This window comes from Arvicola amphibius, chromosome 17 (assembly GCF_903992535.2).
Source record: "Arvicola amphibius chromosome 17, mArvAmp1.2, whole genome shotgun sequence".
NCBI classification, from domain to species: Eukaryota; Metazoa; Chordata; class Mammalia; order Rodentia; family Cricetidae; genus Arvicola; species Arvicola amphibius.
In genome coordinates this window covers 6,827,167-6,841,083 of record NC_052063.2, presented here as the reverse complement: position 1 = coordinate 6,841,083, position 13,917 = coordinate 6,827,167, and the positions used below count along the sequence as shown (strand labels likewise).

Here is a 13,917-nt window from a genome sequence, read left to right as displayed (position 1 = left end):
TTTACTCTCTGATCTTCAGGCAAGATTTATTTATTAAAATACGAATGAAATATCACTACACCAAACAGTTTTCTTTGGCTAGTTGTTAGTGGGTAAGCTATGATTACAGGCTCAGCATAGAGCATGCCCAGGGCTCGAGAGCTGGCTCAGGGACTAAGAGTGCAGACTGCTCTTGCAGAAGACTTGAGTTGGATGTAGCTGTGTCTGATGCTTCTGACCTTCATTGGCACCTGTATGCATATGCACACCTCCCCACACAGATACACACATACATGTACAATTACACATATATACAATACAGAAGAAGAATGCACCTTAAAAACAACCCAGCACGAAACCATTTTTTTTTGTTTCTCTTCTGTTATAAGGACATGCCCAAGGCTGCATGTCAGAGGACAGAACACAGAAAGTCTTAGTCACATCGGTCCTTGACTTTTCTACCCTAGTAGACCAGAGCCAGCTGCAAGTCAGGTGAAATCAGGAGGAATCTCCAGCCCACAATGACCCAGCTGCTGACCCACAGGCTCAGGAGCCAAACGTGGATCTTAGCACAATTTGTGCATGCTGCTGGCATGGCGGTGAATCTTAGGAACTTGGGATGGTACCTTTGCTCCGCTTCTTATAAACAGAAGCGCTGAGCTGTCTTCAAACCTGCCAACAATATTACCTAGACTATAGTTAAGATTATTATCCAGATTCCAGTGGCTGAGGAATGGAGGCTTCAGGGTTAAGTGGCTTTGCCCAAGCAGGAAGCCCAGTTTTGTGAAGAAGCTGGGAACCCTGGAAGACCGCTTTGTGAACCTGTGATTTTGACCATGGTTGCTAACTCTTTCCGGTCCAGAGGGCTCCTCCCCACCGGCTCTGATCCCACCTCTACCCTGTGCTCCCACCGGAGCTCTGGACACCACTTTTATGTTTGTATTCCCTCAGTTGTCTCTTTTATGGTTTGTGTCGAAGGCTTTCCTCTCCTGAGTCCAGATCTCTTGAGGATAAGGGCTGGAACATGGTCACATATTTCTATCACTATCATGCGACAGATTTAAAAAGACTCCCCTCCAGAATCCTATCCACACTGTAAGATGTCTATAGACAGGTCTAGTGTGTGCTGGTGAGTAATATACGCATTTATCAAGTAGCCCTGTCACTTGGGTTAATTGAGTCAGTGGAATGCCTGGCACAGGGTTTTTCTATTTTGTTAAAGACCATTTTAGTCACGTGGTATTTGGATTTGGTGTTTGCATGCCTACAAAAATAAAACTCTAACGAATGACAAGGAGTCAGAAACAGGGATTGGTATAAGACCGGCATAGAATAATTTCAGGTAAGCTGCCCTGTACTTCAGGTATGCTGCCACCAGGTGGTGGTAGAGCGCCAGACATAGAGTCCATAAAGTAAGATCGCAGCCTTTTCTGAGGTTCAAGCTAACAGCTCTGAGATCAAAAAGCATTTGAGACCACACTTTGCAGTTTAATATAATACATTTTTTTTTTTAAAAAAAACCAAAAATAGCTGAAATTAAACTCTTGGCAACCCTTACCTATCTTTAAATCAGATATGAATCCCAAACGACCGCATCTCTGACCTCATCACTTCCGTGGCTTCTACTAATTTCCATAATGGCTAGTGCAAACGGCCTCCACACTGGCGGCGGAGGCGGCGTTAAACCTTCCCCGTTTTCTCCGACTCGTTACTTACTGCCAGTCTCTGGCGTGTTAGCATGCAGATGAGGTTTCAAAACTCTTAATAGTTTTTTCTTGGGGAAAAGAAATCTCCGGCTTTCCTTGTTCTTCCCGGATACTATCAGTTTGTCTCTTAAAACAGAACGGAAAGGGTTTCTCCACCAGACCAACACGCACCAGTATCTGTCTGCATATATGTGTATTTGCATGTATGGAGGACCCCCCATCCCCTGGATTTTCTATACTCTGGAGCGGGTATCTGGTTCTCAAGTCTCCTGGCAGAGAAGCAGTTTGTCACAATTTGCCAGCGACGGAGCTGTATTTCTTTAGTAACACGTTCCGTCCTAAATGTCTTGAAAAGAAGACTTTTTCCGGAATCAAAAATTTACCTGCCCTTTTAAAAATTTGAGAAAAACAGAGAAGAACACATCACCGGCTTCATTACTATGGTTTATAGTATGCGATGTAAAAAAAAAAAAAATCAATGAAAAGAGACCATGAGGCTGCAGAGTTTCCCACTGTCATGGGCCGTCAAGGCGAACATTTGGGACAGATTCCAGACAGGTTTAGATTTATCATGATGACTTGTGTCTGAACGCACCCCTAGTCTCGGAAGTCACTGCCCTGTTCTGTTCCCTGTTTAAGGAACAAAGGTCTGGGTGCCTCCAGATCAACGCTGAGAGTCAAGGGTCAGCACGCACATAGCTGGGGGTAAAGGCACAGCAATTTTGTACCTAAGCACCAACATCGAATAAAAGGGGGTTGGGTGGGAGATGTTCAGGGACTGGAATTGGGGATGAAGAAAGACAGGCACTGAGTCCCAATTCCTGAAGACTGGGGTTCATACACCAAATGATGTTACCTGTGCTTGTGGGTGGGAGAGGAAAGCACAACTCGCTAAGAAAGTGTGTGCTCCCAAGGACCAGCTCCCAGCCTTACTTCTGGGAAAGAAATCTGGGGAAGTCAGTAAGAAAAGGCAAAAGGAAAATAAAACCAGGGAGAAGAAAATCAGATGGATAAGAGAAAGCTGCCATTCAGGCCTCGCAGGAAGCCTAGGAAAGCAGCAAGCCAGATATTACTGTCCTCTATTTATACACCAGCAACGGGGGTCCCAGAGAGGGGAGGTGACTTAAGGCCGCACACTGCGTGGTGGATTCAGGCTTCAAAGCCAAGTGACCTGCTTCCAAAATAAAGATGAAAGAGAAGAGGGCCCCTTTGAAACCTGACTTCACGGTGTGTCTTACTCTTTATAAACAGTTAAGTAAAATTTCCATTTGACAGAAGCTCAGCCTGGAGGGGTCCAGAAAACAGCCTTCGCCACCATCAAAAGCATCAGAGGAATATTGACTATAATTTTATCCTCCTTTTGATACGTGGGATTGTAATTATGAAAACTGACTCCATTTACAGGCTCCGAATTTAGGCATACCCTCGGTGCTAGAGGCAATATTGATTTTTTTTTATTACTATTATTTATTTATTTTTGCCTCTGTGCCTGCGATAGTCATGGCTGGAAACAGTGGTGTCACGGAGTTGCTGACTCAGCGTCTTCTCACTGTCTGCTTCGCGTTCTTGCTTACTGTTTCTGATCATGCCACTCCTCTGGTTAAATCCTTTTGGTGGTCCTCACTGATTACAGAGGCCGCACCTGAGCATCACTTGGGATACTATCAAACACCTGATACCCCGGTGCCTCATCTGAGACGCTGGTGCAGCTCATTGGACTGGGAGGCCTGTGCTCAAGGCAGAGTCATGGGGATCACACTGACTCCCCTGCCTGAAACAGCCAGCAATCCAGGGAAATCTGCACGGAGTGCTGCTGGTGCTCGTGCTGTCAGACACAACTCAACAAGGACAGCCAGGCCTGGGTCACAGGAAGCAAATATAGGATACAAGTGGCCTCGTTTGTAGGAGGGAGGGCCTCAGAAAGAACTGGGATGTCTGATGAGATGAAAAGCACCCAGGGAGGCCAGCGTGGTTAGAGATGGCTCGGTGGAGGGGAGGCCGGCATGGTTGGAGCTTTCTGGGTGGAGGGGAGGCCAACATGGTTGGAGCTTTCTGGGTGGAGGGGAGGCCAGCATGGTTGGAGCTTTCTGGGTGGAGGGGAGGCCAGCATGGTTAGTTTGCTGGGTGGAGGGGAGAGAATACTGAACAGTATATGCTTATAAAGAATCTACCTGAGGCCAGACAATGAAGCATCTGAAAAGACTGGCAGATATAACTCTTTGATCCCAAATCAGGCTGGTGATAGTTCCTATACTATTCAGGCTGGAAAACTCTGGGATTTCAAAGACATGGTTCAAGGCCTCAGCACCTTTGCCCAATAGTGGGAAATACTAGCTACAGGCCGGACAGTATCTCAGTGTTGCCCAATAAACCTTACACACAAGACCAAAGAATTTCCCTTTGTTCCAGAACAATTTGGAAACGTATTGATAGGGATACAGAATTACCCATCCTGCAAAAGTATCCTTCAGAAATGAAGGCAAAATAAAATTTCTTCCAGAGGCATAGGAGCTGGCAGAACTTACCACTGGTAGCCTCACATTGTTTAAAATGTTACAGGAAATCCTTTAGGTAGAAGGCAGTCGATGCCAGAGAGAGACAAGGATCCACACAACGGGATGGAGAACAGGGCTGGCTTCCCGTGTATGGGACCACACGACATGGTTTGACTACACGTGCGGCAGCCCCTCTGAAACAGCCTGTGCTTGGTTTCACCTTCGGCGGTTGCTATCTTTATATTTTTAACAATTGCAAACAAGGGGCCTTACAGCTACAGCATGCGAAGCGATCAAGTCATGTGACCAAAGAATGGGCGCACAATTAGCAAGTTTCCTTGGAAAACCTTCCGATTGCAGCAGGGTTAGATTATCACGGAACTTCCCCAAAACATCGAGGAAACCTGGCAAAGCAACCTCACCGCCCTCCACAAGCGCAAGCACAGTTTCAGAAGTAGTCAGGCAAGAAGCAAATGACAAACTAATCCATTCACTGCTGCTAAGTAATTCCAGACGCTCTCCATTGGAGAAGAGAAAGAGCTTTCATAGGGATGCATACGGGTATTGTTGCCTTAGCTACTTTATTAACTTTTACCCAGAGGTATTAAAACCAAATACTGTATTACGTTTTAAGAAACAATTCTGTATTATGAGCGGAGATTTAAGAATGCACTAAAATCTATATTTTTTCAATATAAACCTTTGCCATTATTAGTATTGCGGGGTACACTAAGCCCGGGCTAGAACGATTCCCTTGGTAAATGATGGTAAGGTCAATGGGAAGATATTAATTTCAGGTTCTACAATGAGATTCACGAGTTAATGAATTGAATGAACAGTGTTTAGAGTTTTCTGGATGTGCCCAAGTCCCTTTAGTAGACACACAGAGATATAAAAACATGAACCTTGTTTTTTATAATTTTGATCTTTTTTATTGTCCAGAAAGTGAATATCAAGATATTCACATGGGCCTTATCTTATTATTTTTAATTTCGTAAGTCATCTATACACATTTTATGGAGAACATATATTCCTTTCTGTAAAATTTCCCCTACGCAGAGGTTGGTGGTAGTAGTTAGAAACGTTAGTCAGACTGGCTAGGAGGATATGCCGAACCTGAGAAACCTCTGAGAGGAAAAAAAAATTAATGGACATTTGAACTGCTAACTAGTCATTAATTCCCTTAGCAAGCCTTTGGAGGGACAGTAACTCAAAGCGGTGGTTCATGCAGCTAGCATCCGCAGAGGGAACAATCCGCCTGCCGTCTCTCCGGACACATCCACATTTTCATACTGAAATGTCACTAGAAAGGTAGGAATGTGATATTACTACCCATGGTGGCCAGGACTTGAGCCAATCAGTCAACACCGGTGTCTGAATGTGAAGTCTCTGAGCTCAAAGGGTCAATTGTTGGCCAGTATTTCATGCTCTCATCTGAGACAGCACTGGGCCTCCAGAACCGGCAGCGCTTCCTGCCTTAAACGCTTCTCTGTGTTAAGGGCAAGATTTCTATCCTTTCGGTTCCTCCTAACCCTTGGGTAGCTTTGTGTCCAAACCTCTTATTTGTTTATTCAAATAACCTTGATTTTCAAAAAACATCAATATACACCACAAAGGAAAGGTCTTTAGGGGCTTTCCAAAGGTGATAGCTTCAAATACACATTTGTATGATTCAAGTCAAGAAATCTGGCCAGTTTCATATCCTGATAGAAATAGGTTACACAAGCTCATTATATGCATGAGAACAAGTGCATTACCATTTACACTGAGTGTCTCATCAATGATGCTGATGTCATCGCCATGCCAACAGGTCTACTTGTCCTCTATTCTCCTCCCTCTACCTGTGGACCTCTGTACCTCTCCCAGCTGGAGTCTGTCTGTCTGTCTTCCCTTCACGAGGAGAAAGAGCCACCAGAGCAGGCTGGCTCCCTTTAAAGCAGCTCCTCACGTCAGCCATCCAGGTTGGCAACGGTCCACTCCACAAAGATCCAGGAGGGAAACCATCAACTAGTGACAGTGACCTATGAGGGGACCTAATCTCTGTAGTGGTCAAGGATGGGACTCAGCCACTCTACCTTGACGCATGACAGGAGCTCCCTAGAGGCCTTCGCTTTAGATCAGGATTACGGTACTCGCCTGTATCAGTCAGGAAGCAACTTGTAGGTATTCGATACTGTATTAGTTGAGCCATCTGCTATACAAGGGACCACCCCATACTTCTCTTCATTAGTCCAGATGAACAAAGGTCTTAACTTTGTCTTCTCTTTTTTGATGAAAGGGTTTTGAATTTGAGATTACTCAAAGGCTTTGCAAGCCGAGAGGCACACCTAGCCCTTCTCACACTAAAAACCCCCAACAACCTCAACTCCTTAAATGAAATGCCCCGCTCAAGAAGCTGTGAAGTTTGATTTCTAATTCTGTGTCTAAAGGCTCATTTGGCTTTTTGTTTGTTTGCCTGCCCACAGTGATCAAGTCTATTGAGTTAAATGACTCGCAGTCTCTCCTTGTAGAGTGGTAACTTCCCATATATAAAATGCCACAGAAATTTAAATCCAATGAGTTTACTTAAGAAAGATGCGCCATGTTGATGGTAGACAACACAGGTCAGAGGACTTTGACTATGCCTTCAGACTTGTAAGTAATACTTTGAACTTGAAATTCCCTAAGTCGGAATGTAATTTAGTCAGTGCAGCTAAAAGGGAAATCAAAGAGGCTGCATCGGCACGAAGGCATGTTTTTGTTTTCCTGTCCGAATTCGAAGGCGGTTGTGATTGGTCTCTAGGCCCAGAGAACAAACCTACGGGCTTTCCAGCATCAGGACCTCCCTGTCACCCAAGACGAGGGATACTGGAGAGCCTTCCCAGAGGCCATCCTCTTTACTGGGAAGTACCGCTGACACCAGTCAGGTGAAGGGCCCACACACCCCTTCGTATCAGCGCTTCAGTAGGGAACAGGCATATTCCGAGGGTGTGGCATAGGGTTAGTTTTCAAGTTCTACCGTTAAGCAGGACACGTTTCAATGTGGAAACTGATGTGGCTGATGTAGGGAGAGCGGCCTTGTTCACAAGCCAGTGCCTCAGAGGAACCATGAGACGAACGTCACGTCTCACAGAGGACGGAAGTCTTTACCCATCCCAACCAAAACCTGAGGCAGCTTCAACTTGTTCCTTTGCTACAGTGACTGAGGACAATGCTAACCAGAGCTTCAGGCAGTGGTTTTCTTTTGGTAAGGATAGTTTTTGGTAAGGGAGTAAGAAGCAACAAGTTAAGAGTTACTAACGGCAAGCGAGAAGCCAAGATTCTATTAACTTCATGTGCCTTTTTTGACTCAAGAACGATTTTGTAAAATGTCCCAGGAAAGATGTATTTTTAAAGATACATTTTCAAAAGCAAAACATATTGGCTAACGGTCTTAATGCTCATTAAAATAATTAATGGCAGGTAACATGTAGAATCTAGACTCTGGGACAGAGAGCGACATAACAAGCAGAAGAGATCTAAGAAGAAGCAGTAAAAATTGTTGGCTTTATTTCACTCTGCCAGTGCCCTCCCAATCATTAGGCTATGAAGATAAACAACCCTCTTAAGGAGTGATTTATCACTCCATTATCTCAAAAAGGAACACTCACAGCGCGCGAGCACAGCACAAACGCGCACCATCATTTCCCGCTCCCCTTTACTTCATCCTTTCACCTGTTTGTATTTAGAGAAAAAAAAAATGAGAGTCAAAAGGAAGTGAGGAAGAATCGGAATCGCTTATGAGGACTGAGTTGATCTCTCTGGGCTTGAACACATGGCAACATATGCTGGCCAGCGTCGACAGAAAATTTATGCCAAGCGTATGTACGCATAAAGCAGAGACAACATACGATTGGACGCCAGCTCCAGGAGATAACACTTTAATGACTACAGCAACCTGTTTAGCAAGAGCAGACGCAGTCCCTCCAAGCAGGGGGTTTGAATCCTAATTAAGGAATGAAGATAAAGAAACATGACAGAGTGCTAAAAAGAATGTGATTAAGGGATGAAAACGCGATAATTCTGGCTTTTAATAGTGAGCAGGGGCAGAGATCAGGCTGGGAGCTTATCTTGCCACCACATTCCCATGCTAAACCGACAAGGGTTTCCTAAAATGGAAAACCCAGAACTTCTTGGAAGGTTTCGTTAGATAATGCAAAAAGCCCCGAGGGTCTTCTCCTTAAGTCTCAGTTCACCATCTCAGAACGTCAAAAGACAATGACCTCAGAGCTAACACACACACACACACACACACACCTGTAAATCCTTAGTAGATGTCCAAACAGTTACAGAGAAAGATAAAGAATTTTCCATCTGCAATAAAATTCACGTCACATTGCAAGCTGAACAGTTAAGGTGTCAGAGAGAGAGAGAGCAACTTACATTGATAAGTTCAACCTCCCAGATTTTTTTCAACAGGTCCATCGATGTGTAGCCATTAATGAGAAAGGCTTTGGTGTAGTCCCCAAGCTCGATGGAGTCCAGCCACTCAGCTACAGAGGTGGGATGGTAGCCATCATGACCAATGGGTCTCATCTGCAAGGAAGAACGATACATCAGAAATTGCTTAAACCAGCTCCCTTCTGTCCCAACAACAGGAAACACCTGGCCACTTGCAAATTAATCTGATATAAAGCATCAGATATTTCTGGATAGAGAAGGAGAAGGAAAAGCCTCTATGAACAATTCTAAATCATTAGTAATTTTCACGCTGAATTAGTTTTCAAAAATACACCCAGAAATTTCCAATTTAGCTGCTAAATTAACTCTGGGTTTGAGATGATGAAATATGCCAAACTTCTGTTGGGGACTTTATTGGTGTTCTGTTGGAAGGGAATTGCGAGGGATGTCAGTTGAGTTACCAGTGTTGGACGGGTTGGGGGGGGGAAGGAGAAGGCATAGCATCTTCAAAATAGAGATGGTAATCCTCATACGCGCAACGTCCGAGTGTGCGAAAATACTGCATGACTTAAACATTCCAAGGGGGTTCATGCTTATGCAAGACATGTATTGTAGGTAGGGCACACACGCTGGAGAAACACATGGCTGTGGCAAGCCAGTTAAAAAGAGGCCCTGGGTGCTTCAAGACCATGTGTTCCACCTCAGCTCTACAGTATGTTAGACATGAATAGGGGACTTTCTGGCAGACAGGCTTCTATTTTTTGTCAGCTATATACAGATTTTTTTTAATACTTCAGGGGAACAAAGAAGTGTGACAGCAACATAATGTCTCTGGGTTTAAATTGGAATGTGAAAATAATTTAAGCAGGAAGAACTTCTGGGTTGAAAAATTTATATAGCTTCTTCTAAGTCCTTTATTTTTTTTTTTAATTTGAAATCTAAGCTGAATTCATGGTTCTTGTGCTTGACATGACTCACTTCTGAAACTTAGGCTGCCTGCATGCCAGGACAGGGTTTGGTACCGGAGTTCCTCGGGAGAGCGGCCCCCTCATCAGCCTTCAGTAAGGCGCCTGCTGGGAGCGCCTTAAGTGGGCATGGTGCAGAATGGGTTTTCCTTTTCCATCAGATTTAAGGAGATTAAACATGAACAGAAACCTAGAGGATCCTGGTTTGTGCGCAGAGGAAAAGATTAGTGTTGGCACCCAGGATTCAGATTTTCATCTCGGCATCGTGAGCTTTCTGTCACTGTGCAGGGTCCTTGGTTGAGAGTATCCTTTCCATTTTAAGATGCCCTTCCCCCTTCCCTCCTCAATCTAACCTACAGCTCTGGGCTTCAGTACCCACCGTTTCAAAGCTACAGTGCAGTTCATTATGGGCGCCAGCACCTCGGGTGTGTGGGATGCTCATAGTTTGCTTTTCTATTGCCTGACCCCCTTTGGGCTACTCCCCAAATGCCTGTCCATGTGGCTCTTACTCAGTATTCGTTGTATGGTGACAAGGAATGGTGAGTCAGAGTTTGCCAAACGCAGTCTCGTGGCGTGCACAGAGAACTGAGGGCTGCGTATAACTCTGGAGACCAGGACCCAAAATAGAGGCTCAGATGTACTGAGCGCTTTTCTCGCTGGTAGATTACAGACTACAGGTATGTAGTGCGTTCTGCCTGGCTGGTTAACAAGTGGGTGAACCAACCTAAACACTGTACCCAAGATAAAGGGTACTCATATGACGGAATAAGTGGAGAAAGGGCAAAAGGGAAGACAGGGGAACATGGGAGTTGACACAACCTAACAGTAATGTTACTGGTAGTCTACACAAGAAGCTGACCAAGCCAGCAGTGGCTACTTTGGACAGGCTTAAGGATCCTTGATATATATCTATCATATATATATGAAGAAAAGAGTCGATTGTTCTTTCCTAGAGAACTGTGTAATAGGTTTCCCACAGGTCACCTCAGGCACTCACACACAATTCCTGACAAAGGGCAGTCATTGACCACCTGTCACACACTGGTTACTCAATGGTCACTGGAGGAATCTGGGGTGCCCTCCAGACAACTGCAGAATGAACCCAATGGATCAAGACATTCACCGCTTCTCTCATACCTTCCCTTTTGTCCCAAGACCAAACAATTGAGCATCAGAAAAGGGGTGGGGGTGTTAGTGTCTTGGAAGAAAACTGAACTTAGGGTGTGTATGTGTGTGTGTGTGTGTGAGAGAGAGAGAGAGAGATAAAAATAAAACTGGAGGTTTGAAATGGGCTAGAACTGAATTTCTACTGTTTTGCACAATGAGAACATCACTGGACGGATCTGAATTCACACTAAGTAGCAGCAAAGGGAGTCCACGGAACTTGATTGAAGGCAGTGTCTGGGAAACACATTACACTAAGTTCTCACCACGTGTAGACTGCTCAGTAATCTGGATCCTCCTATAAAGCACGACCCACCCTGAAGAGGCAAGAGTGACAGGGATCTTGACGGGGTGACAGATGGGTGGCCAGAATGCCAAGGTGCAGATGCTCTAGAAATGGGTGTGTGTGCGTGTGTAGGGCAGCATCTGTACACTTGCTTATTCAATAAATACTCAGCGCTCTTTCTGGTGGATGCAGTGGACACAGGACAGAACAGGTCAGTTAAAATGCCTCCTGCACAGTAATTGTAATCAGAAATCAAAATCAAAATGTTTGTGAACCATCAAATTATGAAGGTTCTGCGTACCTGACTGGGGGAGACCTTGAGAGCCAAATAAAGTTGCAAAATGAACTTGAGACGTGTTTAACGATATGCAGAGTGACCACTGTGCTGTGCAGCAACTTCTTCCAAAGAAGCCGTCCCATTTGTTCCTTTAATTTTGCTTCTACTGCCACTCCCCAGCTTAGGTTCTCATTACCACTTGTTCAAATGAATGCAAAATCCTTTCGTTTGGCCTCCCACCTTTGGTTCAACTTATACTCAGTATGACCTTACCTTAGCCAGGCTCATAAGTCTACCCTTGGACCAGAATCTCCAGTGATTCCTTCTAGAGAAAAGTCCAAATGTCCTATGGCACCATTCAAAGTCAACTGAAATCGACCCAGCCTCTCACTATTCTGCTATACACGCCACTGACGCGACTGAACACATGCACACGCCAACAGTCACAGAGCTGCTACTGGCCGCTTCTGGGCCATGAACTGCACAAGGCACTCCTAATACTTTGCTCATATATTTTCCATGCCTGCAACGCTCTGGTCTTATGTCTAGAGTTACTTTTCAGGGACTGAAATCCTCATGAATTATAAAACACATAATTAAAATAAATTCTTAAGGCCATCTCATATCTTATAGCTACCGTCGATGGAAGTAAAACAACCAATTTCTACCCTTCAGCTGAGAACTGTAGTGTGGAGCTGCGGGCAGGCCTGCTTTTTGTCCCGCCCTGCTCCTGGTCGCCGGGCTAGCTTAAAACCCGAAATAACATCACACAAATTGTATTCTTTTAAACACTGCCTGGCCCATTATTTTCAGCCTCTTACTCACATATTGACTAACCCATATCTAATAATCTTTGTAACACCACGAATGGTGTCTTACCGGGAAAGTTTCAGCACATCTGACCTGGAGGCTGGCTCCATCGCGTCTCTCTCTCTGAGCAGAGGCATGGCAGTCTGTCTAACTTAGGAGAGGCGTGGCACCTGACTGAGCCATCTACCTCACTTCCTTCTTCCTGTTCTGTCTACTCCGCCCACCTAAGGGCTGGCCAATCAAATGGGCCAGGCAGTTTCTTTATTAGCCAATGAGAGTCCTCCATTATTTCCCCTTTTTCTGTTTAAACAAAAAAGAAAGGCAAAAACAGTTATCAAGTAAGAATTACAGTTACAGTATTTATATCTACTTTATCTTTTATCATAACTAAGGAAAACTATAACTATCTATCTATTCTTCAACTCCATCAAAGACTCCAGAAGAATATAATATTACCTAAGTAAACAAGAAATAAGCAACTTCCAAACTCTAGAAACGACAGAGACATCTCGCTGCCTGGACAGTCACCCAAAGTTCTTTTGTACTGTTGGGGCATCCATCTTCGGTCTACAGGCCCATAGTTTCCAGGAGACATTTCCATGATGCAGGAAATTTCAAAGGCAGTTCAGTCAGTATCTGCTGTGTCCTGCAGAATGTCTTGGAGACTCTTTCATGAATCAGGAACCCCGAAAGATCATCTCACCTATAGGCAAGTTCAGCAGTCCTCTCTCTTAGGGTTCTCTGTGTCCAGTCTATGCATCAGTCCAGCCAAGAGCAGTTTCTTGCCCAAATGGCTATCAAACTCCATAAGGAGCCTCTTCGATGCCCATTTTCCTCTTGAAGTAGCTAGTGCTGCCAGGAGCAGATATGTCTCATTGTCATAAAAAGTCCTAAGTTATTAAGACATTTAAAATGCCATATTCTGTAGTCTTTGGAAGATATGCCTATCTAACTGAAATATATCTCTATATATCTAGAAAATCTACCATGACTACAAGCTTTACTATTATCGATGATTATCCATTAGCAACCTATATTTCCTAATTATACATTACATTCTTAAAAGAACTACACAATCACAATACCTTAATCAAGATCAGAAATACATATAACAAGATTGACCTTAAATTAATATCAGTAACCAAGATTCACAACAATCCAACTTATTTATATCTATATCATCTCCCCCTTTAAATGTAAAAGAACATTTATAAACAATATTTGGGAATATGGGCACAGTTATTTCTCTCCAAACTGCTTCCTGCTGAATGGGGACGCTGTTAATCAGATCTTTCATGGTGTAACCTGTATGCCAGGTTCATCTCAGTCATCAGTTGGGTGAAGTTATTTTCTGAAGGTGTTCACAGCAACCTTTCAGGAGGGCGTGGTCTATCATACCATATTGGGATAGAAGCAATCCACAGAGTCTCATTTTTTTTTTGTAAAAATAAAAGAAGAATCTCTTTTCCAAAGTATCATATCCTTAGATCCAAATTCTGAAGTCAAGGTATTTTCAAAATATCTATGTTGTATTAGTTCAGCAGCATTTATAAACAAATATCTTTTAGCAGCTGTTGCTCCTTCCTCAGCATTCAAACAAGTCAAAGAGAGCATAATAGCATACAGCATCAAGGTTCTCCATATATTTTCCATCTTTGTGCAGCTTTGTTTTAGCCTCTATTTCGTTTATTTTTACTTTTACTTTTTGAGACAGGTTCTCTGTATATCTTTGTCCTGGAATAACTCTGTAGACCAGGTTGTCCTTGAACTCTCAGAGATCCACTTGCCTTTGCATCCCAAGTGCTGGGATTAAAGG

General features: G+C 43.9%; 1 protein-coding gene across 14 annotated transcripts in view; it reads right to left on the bottom strand.

Moving 5' to 3' along the window:
- Positions 1-13,917, bottom strand: part of Anks1b (ankyrin repeat and sterile alpha motif domain containing 1B) — an 896,366-nt gene that overhangs the window by 264,254 nt on the left and 618,195 nt on the right. For all 14 annotated transcript variants that reach the window (XM_038314479.1, XM_038314480.1, XM_038314482.1 and 11 more), the window contains one exon: positions 8,582-8,734. In XM_038314479.1, coding sequence (XP_038170407.1) covers positions 8,582-8,734 — 153 coding nt within the window. The remainder of the gene's footprint in view (positions 1-8,581; positions 8,735-13,917) is intronic.